At 33.5% G+C, this 19,731-nt stretch overlaps 1 protein-coding gene and 1 pseudogene across 1 annotated transcript; both read left to right on the top strand.

Annotated features, from left to right (window-relative positions):
* Positions 1–755: 755 nt before the first annotated feature.
* LOC136205862 (pentatricopeptide repeat-containing protein At1g63330-like) lies at positions 756–5,450 on the top strand (annotated as a pseudogene).
* A 1,117-nt stretch (positions 5,451–6,567) lies between these two features.
* LOC136205318 (pentatricopeptide repeat-containing protein At1g63330-like) lies at positions 6,568–8,637 on the top strand. The gene has a single exon (XM_065995857.1). The coding sequence runs from the start codon at positions 6,700–6,702 to the stop codon at positions 8,440–8,442; it is 1,743 nt and encodes a 580-aa protein (XP_065851929.1). The 5' UTR covers positions 6,568–6,699; the 3' UTR covers positions 8,443–8,637.
* Positions 8,638–19,731: the final 11,094 nt, after the last annotated feature.

The raw sequence follows: 19,731 nt of genomic DNA, 5'->3' as shown, positions 1-19,731 counted from the left end.
ATGTGATGACCAGAAAGGGTTGTAATCCTAATGTTCGAACTTATAGCATATTGATCCATTGGTATTGTAAATGGAGAATGATGGATGAGGCAGAACAGCTTCTTGATGAAATGCTTTGTAGAGGTTTAACTCCTAACAACTATACTTATAATGCTCTTATACGGGGCTTATGCTATACAAGAAACCCTGAGGAAGCCATGAAGTTTTTTAAAGACTTGTGTGCTCGTGGTCATATTCCAGATGTAATAGGATACTCAACTTTGTTACATGGTTTCTGTAAACTTAAGTATTTTGATGTTGTCTTGGACCTACTACATGAAATGAAGAAAAACAAGTTGAAGCCTGACATATTTGTATATGGTATTCTAATGGATGGGATGTGCAAAGCTGGGAGGTTGAAAGATGCAAAGAAATTATTTTCCATGCTTTCTGTTGAAGGGTTGCAACCTAATGTTCGTACATATACTATAATAATTGGTGGACTTTGCAAAGAAGGTCTATTAGATGAAGCATATAATGTGTTTAGGAAAATGGAAGAAAATGAATGTTGGCCGGATAGTTGTTCTTACAATGTGATTATTCATGGATTTTTACGGCATAAGAATTTGTCGAAGGGGATGGAGCTCATACATGAAATGCGTGAAAAAGGCTTTTCTGCAGATAACACCACAGTAGCTTTGGTAGTGGATCTGTCATGCAAGAAGGATATTGTTCTGGATAATTTGTAAGTCCATCCTAAAGGCTTGTTTCTATGCTGCTCCTGTAGTGAATTAAAGGTGCAATTCCATTTCTCTTATTTCAACATTTCTGGTGGTATGTGTTGATTGTTTTTCTGATGCTCTTATGATGAATATGTCTTTTATTGTTTTATTTCAATTCTTGAGTTGGTGTTTCTTTGATGGATTAATTTGGTTTCTTTATAAATTTGTGTGTTATTTTGATGTTATATAGTTGTATAAAATCAAAGAAATCCTTGATAGCCCGTAAACATCTCTTGAGCTTTATTAAGTGTTGTGTTAGCAGTGGTTTCATTTAATCTGTTTTACAGGTGTGATTTTTTTGGAGTTGTGTTAGTATCTAAGCTATAAGTTAGGTGGCCTTCTGTATGCATCTTCCCATAAAATCATCAATCGATTCCTTGATCCCAAATGTGTTTGTAGATTTATATATAACCATGTTTAGTGAAGCATTTGGACATGGCACTTTTTGACTAATTGAGCAGCTTTTGTTTTTCAGAAACATGTTATATTGTTTTTCTTTGTGTGGCTTGAACAAATTCTGTTAGGCTTGTCCATAATAATTTGCGTAATGATTATTTATGCAATGAAACTAAAAGGAACAACAGTTTCTCTCTTAATGAGCCTCAATTAAACAGTATGTGTATGTTCTAAGTGCAGGAAATTGAAATACGGACTTGTTTTAGATTATTAGAATGTCACTAGAAATCCTGTAACTCAATCTCATAACTGACTGTAACCTCTGAGGTTTTAGATTAATTTTTTTTTTTTTTATTTACACAATTATATTCCAATGAAGTGATATGCATTTCCTTTTTTATTACTGTGGATCAGGTAGAAGTTCTTGTCTTGTTTCTATCAGAAACCAATCTCTATGGTATGAATTCAAGAATGAGCTGTAAGGAGACTCTTTCCATCTCGACGAGCTCGAATCCTCGGCAAAAACCAAATGTAAAGTTTCATTTCTATATATAACCTTTTGGACCTATTTACATTTTCATTTCAATTTTACATTATGGTTTCCAGAGATTTAGTATGATTACATTTTTGTTGTAGTTAATAAGTTTAGGATGGAAAGACATTATTCTCTTTGTATGTCTATGTTAATTAGTCCTGATGTTTTCCCTGAGAAAGACTAGGTGGAATATCACACTTGATGTTTTCTGATGCATGATCTAATATAACAAAAGGTTATATATGAAGATTTGACAAAGTTTAAAGGAAACTGGACAAGTGATAGATTCTTTCTCTGAATCTATAAATTCAAATCATTACTAATATGACAAAACAACAATTATCTATTAAGAAGTCGCCTGTATCATATGTTACCCTGAATTCAGTTCCATTGCACACATTACTAAGACAAGCACTGAAAAAGTCTTGCTAGATTTCAGAAACGTTTCAAAGAAAACTCAGAAATGTTTTGCACAAGTCCTTTATAATCTCATCAGTTTTGGCGTCGGCAGATTCAGACATTAGAAAATTGGCAAATACAAAAGGGAATCTCAAGCGTGCTACTCTCGGTTTAAGCCAAGGAAAATAATTTTTAACATGAAATTATAACTAACAAAACAAACATATAAATGACATTATGACAGTTCGAAAATGTTTTACAGCATTGGGATAATCCAGTCTCCATTTTTTATACAGTCAATTCCCTCTACTTGGCTCGATAATTCTCTCATGTTTCCACAACCCAGTACGATAAGGTCCAGCAGCTTTAGCTTCCTCCAGACAACAGAAACCGGATTTGGTTCGATCATACACCCTTTGATGAACTTTCAATACAAATATATTATGTCCTAGTTGTTTTAGGCAGCAGTTAATAAATAACCAAACTCAAATGAATTCTAATTGAATTGAATAATAACTTAGCTCAGAAGTATATGTATGAATTATAATTCCTTTTTAACCAGAAAATGCAGCATCATGATGATCAATTAGCCAATTTTATTGCTTTTATGGCTATTTTATAAACATCCATAGTAGGAGTGGTTCCGGGGGCCTGCCCCCTCCAGGCCCACCCCTGGGTGTGATGTATTTGAATTCGTTGTTTCTGCATATCCAGAATTGTGGTATTATGAAAATATACACTTAATTTGGTCGGCAGGGGATATGGAAGTTTTTCTTTTCGGCTATTAGTCAAAGCTCATCCAATTGGGCATGATTTTTCTCTTAAAAGACTAGAAGGAAATCCACCTGTTTATATGTCAGGATTAAGAATTCTGACAGTAGAAGATTAGGGTAGGAATAGAATTAAGGGGTAAAGAAGAAAAGAATTTAGAAAGAAGATAGAAATGATTTCATTAATTTATTTGATACTTTTCCTAGTGCAATGTGAAAGAGAAGGTTACAGTTGTGATATCATACAACTAACACTATAGCCCAAAACCCTAACAAACTTATAACAATTAGTTACTCTAGCTCATAAAAACCTTTAGGGAAATAATCGAACAACTAGAAAGGAAGACAAACAAATATAAGGAATAACAGAAATTAATCAGCAAAAGATACCAAATACCACATTTAGTCCTTTAAGTCTTAAAATTCAGGCATTCATGACATTATATTGTCTTTGTTACTGGCAGACAACGTACTTGTGTACAAAAACTCACAGGAATGTCGATGTAGCATACGATACAACTAAATTGAACTGCCCAAGAACACAAAAATTCTCCTCCCTATTTATTATTTGATTTCCTAAGAAATTGGATAAATATTTCTTGTAATTAACAAGAAATACAGAATGAACAAGTTATAGGTAGCTCACATAATTAGGATGTTTTCAACAACCTATAACTCTCCATGAACACCATAATATGATTTCTCTTTTCTCAACACATAAAGCTTCAATTTCCACGATGCTTATGAGGAGAAGCAGTAGCATACGCCTTCTCTCTTTGTTTTCATCTCATCTTCATCTGGTAATGCCTTTTTCTTCTAATTCATTTTCTCTTCTTCATACTCCTTATTCCACATCTGCAACTAAAACCTTTCATCATCTCATTTCTTCCTTCAATCATATGCTTCGTATCAATCCACCCCCTTCTCTTATTCAATTCACCAAATTATTATCTGCATTAGTTAAAATGAAACATTTTCAAACTGTTCTTTCTTTCTCTAACCAGATGGAGGTTGTTGGAATTTATCCTGATAATTATATTGCTTCTATTGTCATTAATTGCTTCTGCCATTTACACTGTGTAGATTTTGGGTTCTCTGTTTTGGGGGAAGATGTTCAAACTTGGTTTAGAGCCTGACATTGTAACCTTTAATACTTTGATTAATGGGCTTTGTAAACACGGAAGTCTTGTTGAAGCCGTAAACTGTTTTGATAATATAGTTGCCTTAGGATATCAACCTGATACACATACATACAATGTGATTGTTGATTCTCTATCTAAATTGGGAAAATTCAATGTGGTATTTGGTTTGCTTGAGAAAATGGTTGAGAGAGGTTGTGAGCCTGATGTGGTGACTTACAATTCTATAATTGATAGTCTTTGCAAGTATGGTCTCCTTAAGGAAGCATTTCACTTATTCTCAAAGATTAGAAGTAAAGGAATTTTACCTGATGTTATTACCTACAATTCTTTAATTCAATGTTTATGCTATTCGGATCAGTGGGGGAAAGCTTATATGTTGTTCAATGAAATGTTGGATCAAAACATAGCACCAACTACAATTACCTTCAACATTTTGGTTGATGAATTTGGTAAAGAAGGAATGGTGGATAAGGCTAGATCTATGGTTGGAACAATCATTCAGAGGGGTATGGAGCCCAATGTTGTTACTTACAACTCATTGATAGATGGATGTTGTCTGGATAGGCAATTGCATCAAGCTAGGAAAGTATTTAGTGTGATGATGAGAAAGGGTTGTAATCCTAATGTTCGAACTTATAGCATATTGATTTATTGGTATTGTAAATGGAGAATGATGGATGAGGCAGAACAACTTTTTGATGAAATGCTTTGTAGAGGTTTAACTTCTAACAACTATACTTATAATGCTTTTATAGGTGGCTTATGCCATACAAGAAGTCTTGGGGAAGCTCTGAAGTTTTTTAACAACTTGTGCTTAGGCGGCTATCTTCCAGATGTAGTTGGTTACTCAATTTTACTACACGGCTTCTGTGAACAGAAGAATTTTGATGTTGCCTTAGGGCTACTATATGAAATGAAGAAGTGCAAGTTGAAGCCTGACATATATGTATGTCGTATTCTAATAGATGGAATGTGCAAAGCTGGGAGGTTGAAAGATGCAAAGAAATTATTTTCCCTACTTTATGTTGAAGGGTTGCAACCTAACGTTCGTATATATACCATAATAATTAGTGGACTTTGTAGAGAAGGATTACTAGATGAAGCATACAATGTCTTTAGGGAAATGAAAGAAAATGGATGTTCACCGGATAGTTGCTCTTATAATGTGATTATTCAAGAATTTCTTCGACAGAAGAAACTGTCCAAGGCAATAGAGCTTATTCATGAAATGCGCGATCATGGCTTTTCAGGAGATAACACCACACTAGCTTTGATAATGGATCTATCTAGCAAGAATGATGTCATTACTGAAAGTGTATTTCTTTTGTTTTAGTTTTAGTGAATGTAATTTGATGAGTTGTTGAAGTTTCTTTCAAATATGAGAAAAGTATAGGGTTTATTGGTATAGTGTTGAATTTGCTAAACATATACTCCATTACTGTTACTGCAGTTACTTGTTATGATGGTCTGCTAAATCCCTTATGTTGTGTGAAAGGTGTTGCTCTCTTTGTGTCTTTTTGTGCAATGTTATCAGAACCGGACCGGACATCAAACCGGATTGGTGACTGGGTCACGGGTCACTTGGTCGGACCGGATGGCTCGGATTGGTCGAACCGGATGACATAATAAATAAATAAATAAATAATATTTATATATATTAAATATATATAATCAATTTAAAATTATTTTTATAAATTATATATATCCAAAACAAATTATGAACAACTTTTGGTTTGTTATTTTTTGTCAACTTGAGACTTAAATACATAATGGATAAATAGAATTTAGAATAACTTGAAATATGTAAACGTATTCTATGACATGCGATCTTTTTAATGATATATTATAAACTCAAAACGGACAAGTGATGAATGAGAAATTGACGCTTAAAGTGAATCACTTGAAATGCTTTAGAAGAAGCTAAATATAAACTAGCACGAGTAGTTTCAATAATAAATGGAGTACTCTACTCTGTTATCATCCCTAAGTATAGATTGAAGGTCAAATTTTACTCTACTCTGTCTGATATTTCCAACTTATATTTGGACTTATCGCACGTATAAATTTGAATTTTCGATAATCTTATTTACTAATTTGACATACTTTAAATTGATATGATATCTAATGTAATTTCATCTAAGTATTATATACATTTCAATAAATAAATATAATGGTGGTTCGAAATTGATCAAATTAGAAGTGTAATATGTTCAAATATAAGTTCAGATTGTCAAAACGAATAAAAAAACATATTTATGTATATGATTATGTAATTTAAAAGTTAAAATTAACCCTTATAAAGTTTAGATATCAACTCAATTTAAAACTGATATTATCCCGATAAATTAGCACAAATTTGACAAATTGTTAAATATTGAAAATGATTGTATTCGAAATAATTTGTCAAATATTATCAAACTTTAAAATTGAATTCATATATAAATTTTGATTTGGAGTAAAATGATAATATCTACTAACTTTTCAGACTTAATTGTACATGAAGACTACTTTATGGGTTAAATGTTAATTTACTCTTAAACTTATCATCAAGTAGCAATTTTTAAGGGATGTTTTCGCAATTTACTCTTGCCAATTAACTTACGATTTCTATCCCAAATTCTCAAGTAGGGCTTGCTTGATTTCACATCTTTCTTTCCGTCACTTTCAATTTCCTAAACCCTAACCTTAGATCCACGATGCTAAGAAGAAGCTGCAACAGCATACGCCTTCTCTCTGCGTTTTCATCTCTTCTTCATCTTCATGAGGTAATGCCTTTTTCTGCTAATTCATTTTCTCTTCTTCATACTCCTTATTCCACCTCTCCAACTGCAAACCCAATTAAAACCTTTAAAGATCTCATTTCTTCCTTCAATCATATGCTTCGTATGAATCCACCCCCTTCTGTTATTCAATTTAACAAATTATTATCTGCATTAGTTAAAATGAAACATTTCCAGACTGTCCTTTCTTTCTCCAACCAGATGGAGTTTATGGGAATTTCAACTGATGCTTATAAAGCTAATATTTTAATTAATTGCTTCTGCCGCTTACACCATGTGGATTTTGGGTTCTCTGTTTTGGGGAAAATGTTCAAACTTGGTTTGGAGCCTGACATTATAACCTTTAATACCTTGATTAATGGGTTATGTAAACAGGACAACCTTATGGAAGCAGTAAATTGTTTTGACAATATAGTTTCCTTAGGATATCAACCTAATGTACGGACTTATAATGTGATTGTCAATTGTGTATCTAAAATGGGAAAATTCAACGTGACATTTGGTTTGCTTGAGAAAATGGTTCAGAGAGGTTGTGAGCCTAATGTGGTGACATACAATTCTATTATTGATAGTCTTTGCAAGTATGGTCTCCTTGAGGAAGCATTTCACCTGTTCTCAAAGATTAGAAGTGAAGGAATTTTACCAAATGTTGTTACCTACAATTCTTTAATTCAATGTTTATGCTATTCGGATCAGTGGGGGAAAGCTTCTATGTTATTCAATGAAATGTTGGATCAAAACATAGCACCAACTATAATTACCTTCAACATCTTGGTTGATGAATTTGGTAAAGAAGGAATGGTGGATAAGGCTCAATCTGTGGTTGGAACAATCATTCACAGGGGTATGGAGCCCAATGTTATTACTTACAACTCGTTGATAGATGGATGTTGTCTGGATAGGCAAATGAATCAAGCTAGGAATGTGTTTAATGTTATGATCAGAAAGGGTTGTAATCCTAATGTTCGAACATATAACATATTGATTCATTGGTATTGTAAATGGAGAATGATGGATGAGGCAGAACAACTTCTTGATGAAATGCTTTGTAGAGGTTTAACTCCTAACAACTATACTTATAATGCTCTTATACGTGGCTTATGCTATACAAGAAGTCCTGGGGAAGCTATGAAGTTTTTTAAAGACATACGTGCTCGTGGTTATATTCTAGATGTAATAGGATACTCAACTTTGTTACACGGCTTCTGTAAACTTAAGAATTTTGATGTTGTCTTGGACCTACTACATGAAATGAAGAAGTGCAAGTTGAAGCCAGACATATTTATATATAGTATTCTAATGGATGGGATGTGCAAAGCTGTGAGGTTGAAAGATGCAAAGAAATTATTTTCCATGCTTTCTGTTGAAGGGTTGCAACCTGATGTTTATACCTATACTATAATAATTAGTGGACTTTGTAGAGAAGGTCTATTAGATGAAGCATATAATGTGTTAAGGAAAATGGAAGAAAATGGATGTTCACCGGATAGTTGCTCTTACAATGTGATTATTCAAGGATTTCTTCGACACAAGAAGCTGTCCAAGGCAATAGAGCTTATTCATGAAATGCGTGATCATGGCTTTTCAGCAGATAACACCACACTAGCTTTGATAATGGATCTATCTTGTAAGAATGATGTCATGCTGAACAATCTTTGAATTCATCCTAAAGGATTTCACATTACTGAAAGTGTATTTCTTTTTCTTTTAGTTTTAGTGAATGTAATTTGATTACTTGTTGAAGTATCTTGTATTTCTTTTGTTTTAGTTTTAGTGAATGTAATTTGATGACTTGTTGAAGTTTCTTTCAAATATGAGAAAAGTATAGGGTTTATTCGTGTGCTGTTGAATTAGCTAAACATATACTCCATTACTGTTACTGCAGTTACTTGTTATGATTTTGTTCTTGGAATCAAATGATGGTCTGCTATATCTCTTGTGTTGTGTGGAAGGTGTTGCTCTCTTTGTATGTCTATTTTAATTAGTCTTACACTGACAGGATCAGAGCTGTGGTATAAAAAGGTTGTCCCTGAGAAAGACTAGTCTGCGGAGTATCAATAGGGCAGAAAGAATAGGTTTAGTGCTGGAACGCATAACACAGCCAATGAATGTAGGTATGGCAGCAATATACAGAAAGCATTTATTCCCAAATCCCTTTCAAAGGCTCATATTAGTGTATCAAAAATAGGTGGAGTAAGAACAGTAGATGCGAAGATTACAGAACATTGAAATGAAAGCTCTGTGAGATGTTTACAACCTTGGTGTATATAGAAGTGGAAAGATACAAGTTTGAGCAGTGTTAAGCAGATATGTTTATGATAGAAAAGATGAACCCCTAGTTTTAGTGTCTTTTACAAGATAATAATTTTTATATTACTCCTTCAAAAAGTATTTGGATGTGTATATAGCAGATCCTGGAAAAAGATGGATACACTTGGCAATCAACAAAGGGTAAATATTTAGGCAGCTCAAACATTTTGATTAAACATAGTTACTTGAGAGGTCCAAACAAAAACAGATAGGGGCAAACTAAATAAACAAAACTCAGATTTAGAAAGATTTAACATTGGGTGAAGTGAGATTTGATGACTTTTATTGAGGGCGTGAGATGTTTTTTAGTGTCTTTTGTGGTTATTTGAGCTAATTTGAAGTCACTTTAGATGTGACTCTAAGAGCCTGTTTAGATGGTGGTTACTCATGGTAAGTGTATTAAGATTACTTTGTTTGTTTTGAAGTGTAATTAGGAAGTAAAGTAAGTGAGGATATCTCAAGGTAAAATTTTCTTCATTTTTAGGACACCCCGATTTGAGGGGTAAGGATGGTTAACTAAAATCAATTTCCAATAATGCCCCCATTTTATTAAATTATAGCTGAGCCTTTTCTTCAAATAAAACTCATTCCTACATTTGAACCCCACAAAAAACAAAAACAATGTGTGTTGGCAGATTACTGCATTTTTTATTTTTTTTGGTAAAACTACTACATTTTTTTATTATCACTTAAATATATTACGGCCCAAAACTTGAAGACTATTACATTTTAACTCCCTATAGTATGTTAGTAGGATTATTTTACGATATTGCTATATACCACAAAGGTTATACTTTCCACCGCACCCTTTTGACATTTATGCCCTCCTCACAATTTCAAACCAATAACCAAAAACTCTCAAATCCTCTTTAGCTTTTGAAGCTTTTCATAAAACCCGACCTAAAACGACATGCCGCCAAAAGAAGGAAGGGGAAAATGCTTAATGAATCTTCCGATAAGTTTTTTTAAAAAAAAATATGTCCGAAATCACGGGTTCCGCCTCCGAAATCGGAGGCGGAACCCGTTCTTTTTTGCCCAAACGGAACTCCAATGCCGTTGCCACCACGGGAGGAACGGACGAACTGTTCGTTCCACCGTGGTGGCAACGGCGTCGGCCATGCTTTCTACCATAAGGTGGAAAGCATGGCGCACTCGTTCCACCATCAGGTGGAACGAGTGGCGCACCCGTTCCACCGTAAGCTGGAACTGGGTTCCACGCTCGTTCCACCTGATGGTGGAACGAGCGGCGCATCCGTTTAGGCTTATTCCTTAAAAAAAATTCAAAATTTAAAAAACGAATTTTTAATTTAAATTTATATCGTAAGATTACGTCGTGTTCGAAATCATGGTCTTCGGGAATACTCGGGTCCATTTTCGTCAAAATGAAATGAGAGAAAAAAAATTGAGTTTTTGAAAAAAATAAAATGAGAAGGGCATAAATGTCAAAAGGGTGCGGTGGATGAAAAAAAAATTACGGTATATAGCAGTTCACTTATTTTATTTCTGCTTTGAAATTTTGACTGTTACCAAGTGAATATATTCCCATATTTAATAAAATTAACATATAATAATTTAATTAATTTAGTTAAAATTTTGACTGGTCCCTTGGAAGGAAGCCTGCCAGCCTAAGAGCAGGGGGGGTCTTGGTATAAGGCAAGCTAAGGACAATAATAAAGTCATGTTAATGAAGCTTCTTTGGAGAATGTGGCAATCCCCCTCCTCCCTTTGGGTTCGTCTTCTGTGCGGCAAGTATAGGAAAGATAGAATCTTTGGTGGCCCGAAGGAGAGGGTTGTCAGCTGTTCCTTCCTCTGGAAAGGGCTTAGTGCTGTTTTTGCTGAGTTCTGTACGGGGATTGGCTTGGAGGTGGGTAATGGGAGATCCATTAGTTTCTGGTATGACACCTGGATTGGTGACAAACCGTTGATTGAGGTGTGCATCGCCCCTCCGCCGAATGATCTCCTCTCCTGGAGAATTGCTGATGTGGTGGACTCGGAGGGAGACTGGATCTGGTCTAAGTTCGACTCCTTTCTTAGCCTGGATACCCTCCTTAATATTAGAGGTGTGAAGATTAGTAATCAGGAGGAGGATAAGGACAGACACTGCTGGGCCTTGACTAATAATGGTTCTTATTCTTGCAAATCGGCCTATGAAGCTTTTACCCCTAATAGGGCTGATCCTCTTTTGGAAATTTGGAAGTCCATTTGGGCCCTCAAAGTCCCCTACCGCATTAGGAGTTTCCTATGGCTGGGAGTCAAAGACAGGCTCCTCACGAATGCAGATAGACACAGAAGGCACTTGGCTGTATCTGGTGCCTGTAGCAGATGCAGCGGCCATGTGGAAACCTTGTGCCATGCTTTGAGGGATTGCCCGAATAGTAGAAAGGTTTGGGAAGGGGTCCTTCCTCACCACATCCTTCCTTCCTTTATGGGGTTCTCTGATATTGACTGGTTCTCTGAAGGCGTTAATGGGAATTTGTTGGCCAGTATGGAGCACGTGGCTATTCTCTTCGCTATTATTTGTCACCAAATGTGGAAATGGAGGAATGAAGAGTTATTTGCTGAGAAGACTGTCTTTATTCCTGACCTCCGGTTTTACTTCTCGAAAAAACTCTCTGTTATTACAAAGAGTTTTGAAGGAGAGCCCCTGGTTCACCCCTCCCCGGTTAAAGAGGTCCAGTTAGTTGGTTGGAGGAGCCCAGGGAAGGGGTTGTCAAGTTGAATACGGATGGCTCCTGCCTTAGTAATGGCAGAATTGCTGCTGGTGGAGTTCTTCGGGATGCTGGTGGCGCCTGACTGGCTGGGTTTACCCATAACTTAGGTACGGGCTCGTCCTTTACTGCAGAGCTTTGGGGGATCTTGTCTGGCATTAAACTCGCCATTCGCATGGGTGTTAAAAGACTTTCGGTGGAGTCTGACAATTTGGAGGCTATCAACAGGATTTCGGATAGACAGGCTGTTTGTCTTAAGAGTCAGAATCTCATTAAAGCCATCTTGAGGCTTCGTCCTGCCTTCGATTCTCTTACCTTCTCCCATATTTATAGGGAGCAAAACCGCGTGGCGGATCGCTTGGCAGCTGCTGGGCATGGGGGGATGTTAGGTGTTTCTACCCTTTCCGTTCCTCCTTCTTTTCTGTTACCTTCTCTTCTTGAGGATAGGATTGGGGTCAGTCTTCCTAGACTGATCCCGGGTTAGGTTTTTGTTTGTTTGTTTTTTTTCTTCCCTTCTTACCAAAAAAAAAAAAGTAAGGATATAAAAGTAATTGTGTACATAACTTTACCTTACTTTACCTTCAAACCAAACACAATTATGTCATTAAATCATCACTTACCTTACCTCTTATCCAAACACAACAAGTTATTTTATAAACATCACTTACTTTACTTTACCTTACCTTACTTTAAATAACCTCCATCCAAACAAGCCCTAATTGTGTTTGGTTTGAAGGTAAAGTAAACATCAAGTTATTTTATAAACATCACTTACTTCCTATCCAAACACAACAAGTTATTTTATAAACATCACTTACTTTACTTTACCTTACCTTACTTTAAATAACTCTACATAGAGCTCCGTACGAGCTGCATTGGGACACCCATAGCCTTATGATTTGAAATATGTTGCTGTCGGAAATGGGGATTGTGGAAAGAAAAATTATCGAGGTTTGTGTAATGATTATTTATGCAATAAAACTGAAAGGAATAACGGTTTCTCTCTTAACAAGCCTTAGTTATGCGTAGGTTCTAAGTGCTAGAAATTGAAACACATACTTGTTTTAGATTAGAATGTCGCTAGAAATCCTGTAACTTAATCTCACACTATAACCTCCGATGTTTTAGATTAATTATTTTTTTAATTACACAATTATTTTCCAATGAAGTGATATTGATTTCCTTTTTGGTTACTCTGGATCAGGTAGAAGTTCCCGTCTTGTTTCTATCAGAAACCAATCTCTATGGTATGAATCCAAGAAAGAGAAATGGTTTTGGTTGTAGTTAATGGATAACTCAACAGACTAATTCCCAGATTATCACAATTATGTATATCCAACACTCTTTGATCTTCAGTTCAGCAATCGGATGATCTGTAAGGAGACGCTTTCCATCTCGATGAACTCGAATCCTTAGCTGAAAATATAAATCATAGACTTTAAATTATGAACCTCGGACACTAAAATATGCCATGTCAATAAATTATTGGAATTCTTATCTAAACTTTTTCTTACCAAAAATAAATTATTGGAATCACGTATGAATGACAATGTGTGTTGGGTATATTCTAAAATTTTTCCATTTTATATTGTTTTTATTTTATTATACGTATTCATTTTGTTTGGCATTCATACCTTTAATAAGATTTATTTTCTATTTGATTTGTAAGGGTTATTTACGTTTTTTTTTTCCTTTTTTTTTTAAATTTTCAAGTTCACTTCGAAAAAAAACTAGGTTAACAAGACAATAAATTCTTACAAGTAAATTTCCATATAAATTCTTAATGGAAGATTTTTTTTTTACTTGTTTTATCTTTTAATAATATTTTAAATAGAATGTAGCAAGTGCTTATTTAGTGGAAGTGTTTAATATCCTCACCGTTGTTGGTAAAGCAAGACTTAGTAAAGGATAATTATGCTATTATTTTATTTATAGGTTGTCAAAATTGTAAATTGGTGTTAGAAACTCTTTTCTTCTATTATCTGTAACTAGTCGAAAACCCGTGCAATGCACGGATATGAAACTTTTATATAATTTAGATAAATAAATAAATTGACATATTTACTTTTAAATAATTTTATATCATGCTATGAAAAAAATTTATATTATGTATATTTGAAATTAATATATATTTTTTTAATGATAATTCAAATTAAATTAATTTTAAAAATAATTGACTACTTTTTTTATAGAATTTTAACTAAAGATGAATGATTTATTTATTTTTACAAAATTCAATGATTTGTACTTTTTAGGAATTTTAATACATTTTCATATTCCAAATATTCTGTGAAATAATAATAATAAAATAGTAGATTAATTAAGAAATATATTAGAATATAATAAAAAACTAAAAATTGAATTAAACTATAATTAAAATTAAATATTATATTTACGATACAAAAGAATTACAATATAGGTTAAACAAAAATTGAATTAAACTACAATTAAAATTAAATATTATATCTACGATACAAAAGAATTATAATCTATGTTAAAATGGAAGCAACATCAATATATTATTCTATAAACTATTATAATCAATACTTTTCTAATGTTCGTAAGAATTAGTCACAAATTCATCTTAATGATAATTATTTTGGTTGATGGAATTTCATGATCACCAAATATTCGAATTCAATTATTCATTCTGCTACAATAACCCAATATATCTAATTGAATCAGTTTAAGATGATGATTTCTAATATTTTCATCTCATAATATCTCATCAAAACATTCGATCAATTTGTTCTTCATTCTTTCACTATATAGAATATCAGTCATACTCGCAGATATCACTTATTTGACTTCATTAATATTTTCTAATAATTATATATTCTTGAATTTTGTAAGTAAGAAAAACAAACAAAAGAATTGAAAAAAAATGAAGGGACGAAAAAGATAATTAGGAGAGAACCATCTTCCTCTCGGGTTTTTTTTTTGTTTGAAAATAAGAGAGAATGTCGAGATATAAGCGTATAAAGAGGAGAGTGAAAATATTTTTTGCCCATTAATTAAACATTTTATTTTTTCTTAATGAAGTATTAAGTCCATAAATTAATTTTAGTTAAATAGAATTAAATCGCAATTGTAACCACTCAGTAAAAAACAAAAACGTTTTATAATTAATATGTGAAATTAATTATATCAATTAGAATCATTATGCTCAACATTTGAGAATTTGAAGAGATTCAAATAATAATACTTTCTTAATTAATATTTTTCAATAATTTGTCCTATGATCATATTTCATTTTCATCTGTTAAAAACTCTTGAAATACTAACAATTTTGTACGAACCATAATATAATAGTTAAAAATTATATAAGCCAATATTGCAAAAGCAATTATCTCAATATCCATAATTAATGTACATTTTTAGGATTTTAAGCATCAAAATTTATTTTTATTTACCTTGATTTTGAATTCGTATCTAGCATAATCCACATTCTTCAAGAATAAACATCTTATCAAGCGTATTAGATGCTTACAATCACCTTGTCTAGAAAATTGAGAAAAAATAACTTCTTGATAATAATAATAATAATAATAATAATAATATAACATAATTTATATTGAAATAAACTTCATTGTAAGTATAATATTCCAATATCTCTTTAATATTTTACTTAATATGTCTCAAACTTCAATGAACAACTATCGTGTGAAACTTTATATCTATTTGTACCAAAATGTATAAAAATAAAAAAATACAATCCATATCAATTAGCTAAACTCAAACTAAAAAAATGAGTCGATTTCAACATGTTCCGAATTAGAAAAATTAATCTAACTTCAATTAAAACTAAAAATTGAGTTCATAAAAAGCCGAAAATCTAAATTTTAGTTAAAAGTTAACAATCAAAACAATAACACCTAGAAACATATACTAAATAAGAATACAAATATACAAAATCTTTATTTTAGTCATTTTAAAAAATAAATAAATAAATAAGAAAACATGGATAAGGTAGCGAGATGTATGGAATCTGGATAACGACAGAAATGAAATTTCATCTCTGAAAGATGAAACTATAACAACAATTGTTTAATAAAAATAAAACAACAGCACAATTGAGAAAGCCAAAAATTGAGTTCATATAAAGCCGAAAATCTAAATTTTAATAAAGAGTTAGCAATCGAAACGATAACACCTAGCAATATATACTAAAAAAGAATACAAATTTACAAAATCTTTATTTTAGTCATTTTGAAAAAAAAAGATAAATAAAAAAGAAAACATGGATAAGGTAGCGAGAGGTATGGAACCTGGGTAACAACAGAAATGGAATTTCATCTTTGAAAAATGAAACTATAACAACTATTGTTTAATAAAAAGAAAACAACAACACAATTAAGAACAAAAATAACTACAACATATGAAAAAAATCGAATAATTACCTTGAGAAACATAAGAATTTCTTGTAATTTTTGACACTTTTGTGTTTTCCGGTTTTAGTTGTTCATGCATCTTCTATTTCTGTCGGATTTCTTCAATTGAAGCTACCAGTTTGGAAAAAAAAAGACAAATAAAAAAGAAAACATGGATAAGATAGCGAGAGGTATAGAACCTGGGTAACAACAGAAATGAATCTGAAAGATGAAACTATAACAACTATTGTTTAATAAAAATAAAACAACAACATAATTGAGAACAAAATAACTACAACATATGAAAAAATCGAATATTTACCTTCAGAAATATAATACTATCTATCGTGACCAATGAATATAATGGTGGAATACTATCTATCATGCTTTATATAGAAGTTTATTTGTGACTTTTGGATTTCGTTTGCTTTGTGTTTTTTCATCTTCCCGTAACTCTTGCTTTCTTTTATTATTTTAATTAATAGGCTATTAATTATGTAATATATTATAAATATAAATTTGTTTTTTTTTTTTTTTGAATCAAAGATAACGATAAATTAATGAGCCAAATCTTGGCAAAATTGTAACAATGAAACAGAAACAAAACTCGGTAATAAATTAAAAAAAGAAGGGCAAGTGGATAAACGAGAAGACTGTGCTAACACATGTGCCATCCCATTCGCTTGCAGCCGTATCCATTTGACTGAGTAAGAGTCATTTGAAGTGAGAATCGATCGTATTTGAATAATTCTATCCCCAAATTCAGAATCATCAACAGATGTAGAATTTATAGCATCAATCACTTGTTTAGCATCATATTCGAAGACCACATTCCTTATTCCACCTTCTTCTAGCCATTGCATAGCCTGTAATAAAGCTTCGGCCTCACATTCTCTTGTTGTCGGACAACATAACAGACCCGCACATCTCCCTGTTACAAACTTCCCATTTGCATCCCGTACTGCTGCTCCCATCCCTGCACGACCATCAGCGTTAAAACATGCGGCATCAACACAACACGAGAGAACTCCTTCCGATGGCGGATGCCAAGCCGTGCAATCAGCAGATGAAATATTTCCTACTGCTGTATTTCCTATCTGTTGTTCTCCCGTACCAGTCCGATTCCTCAAGGCATTAGCTTCTGACTAATCATTAAGCACAGTACAAGCTTGAGCCACAATCTGATCTGTTGTGCGAATCTCATACTTCCAAAGACGGGTATTTCTAGCTTGCCATAAGCTCCAGAGGTGCATCAAGAATGATTTAACAATTTGTTCCGGGGCTACTCTAATTATATTATGAAACCATGCTGTCAAGTTCTCAGCCACCGCTGCCTCAGCATTAATTCGATCTAGAAGTCCCGCATTCTGCCACACTCTTATAGCTCCTGCACATTCAATAAAAAGATGCCATCCATCCTCCCACGGTTCATTACATATCACACAATTACTACATACCTGTAATCCGCGAAGTTGAAGATTTACACGCGTGGGGAGACAATTGCGTGCTAGTTGCCAGCCAAAGTACCAGACCTTGTGTGGAATTTCAGCATACCATAATTTTTTCCATGCTCCCTGAACATGAAATCTCTCTCCTGCTTCCATCTTTGTAGCCAGTCGATAAGCGCTTTTCACCGTGTATCGTCCTGAAGAATGGAATTGCCATATTAAACGATCCTCAATACTCAAAGTACCAACAGACAGTTTATGAATTTCTGTAATATCTATATGCTCGAAAATTTCCTCCAACAGCTCTTCATCCCAATCCCTGGAATTATGGATAAACAAATCATTAACTTTCAAATACTCCAACCCTTCCACCATAGGGGTTCGTATATATCCATCCTCCTCATCACGCAACCATCTCTCACTCCACACATTTATAGATTGACCGTTTCCAATTTTCCACCGGACTCCTTCTTTAATAATTAGTTGAGAACTCCAGATACTTCGCCATATAAAACTTGGTGAATGCCCCAATGAGGCTCCCATAAAATCCCCTATTGGATAATATTTAGCTTTGAAAACTTTACTAACAAGTGAAGATGGATTGGTAAATAACCGTCATCCCTGTTTTCCCAACATAGCAAGATTAAAGGCTGTGAAATTTCGGAAACTCAGTCCTCCCATCAATTTTGGCGCACATAATCTGTCCCATGCCATCCAATTCAGTCCTCTCCCTCCTGACTTTTTATTACCCCACCAAAACGAATTCAGCATTCGTTGTAATTCCTCAGCCGTCGATATAGGAAGCAGGAATACACTCATGAAATAAATTGGGATGGCTTGACCAGCTGCTCGAATAAGTGTAGCTTTACCAGCTTTTGATATTCCTTTCCCTCTCCAGCGTTGTAGCCGTTGCCATAACATGTCTCTGAAGTGTGCAAAGATTGCTCGTTTTGTTCTGCCCACCAATGATGGCAGACCTAGATATCTTCCTGTATTCAACGAACTAGTAATACCCAAAATGCTAGAAATTCCCATAACCAGGTCTTCTGCCACATTTCTACTGAACATGATTCCAGATTTTTGAAAGTTTATAGCTTGCCCCGAAGCTAATTCATATGATCTGAGTAATTGTTTTAACATTCTAATTTCAGAAATTGTAGCCTGGAAAAATAAAAATGCATCATCAGCAAAGAGCAAATGTGAAATCGCAGGCGCCCCTCGCTTAACTCTGCAACCATGCAATAACCCCCTATTCTCAGCTGTAATCAATAATGTTGTTAACCCTTCAACACAAAGCAGAAATAAGTACGGTGATAGTGGATCACCTTGGCGAAGTCCTCTTTTTGGGCAAACAGGACCAACCAAGTGATCATTTATTCTAACCATATATTGCACAGAAGATACACAATGCATTATCAAATTTACTCATTTATCTGCAAAACCCAACTTCAGCATCAATTCTCTCAGATAATTCCAATCCACCCTGTCATATGCTTTACTCATATCAACTTTTAATGCCACATTACCTACTTTCTTAGCAACGTTACTGTTAATGCTATGAATAAGTTCAAATGCGATCAAAACATTGTCATGAATAGACCTCCCTCTAATAAAAGCTGATTGATTTTCAGAGATAATCCTAGGTAAAAGTATTTTCAATCTATTTACTAAGACTTTTGAGAAAATTCTGAGAATGACATTACACAGTGCTATTGGACGAAGTTCAGTCATAATAACAGGATTCTCACACTTTGGAATGAGAGTGATGATAGTACTGTTAAGCTCAGAGGGGAACATACTTTGATCAAACCATGTTGACCCAGCATTGAAGATATCCTCCCCAATTATGTCCCAGAATTTTTGATAAAATCCTGGATTAAATCCATCAGGTAAATTTGTTATTTTTAATTAATTAAATATTTATTTTTAATTAATTAAATATTGTTAATCTGATTTTTTACTACGTTGACAACTCATCAAAAAGACATCTAAAACACTTCTTCTCATTTCTCTCTGCTTCCGTAATTATATATAGTATAGATTCTACAAACCAAAACACTAGAAAATAAGGTTGTAAAAACATTAAACACTAATCGGATGAATAGAACCTTA

Source organism: Euphorbia lathyris, chromosome 9 (genome assembly GCF_963576675.1).
Source record: "Euphorbia lathyris chromosome 9, ddEupLath1.1, whole genome shotgun sequence".
NCBI lineage: Eukaryota > Viridiplantae > Streptophyta > Magnoliopsida > Malpighiales > Euphorbiaceae > Euphorbia > Euphorbia lathyris.
This window is presented reverse-complemented; position numbering and strand designations above follow the sequence as displayed.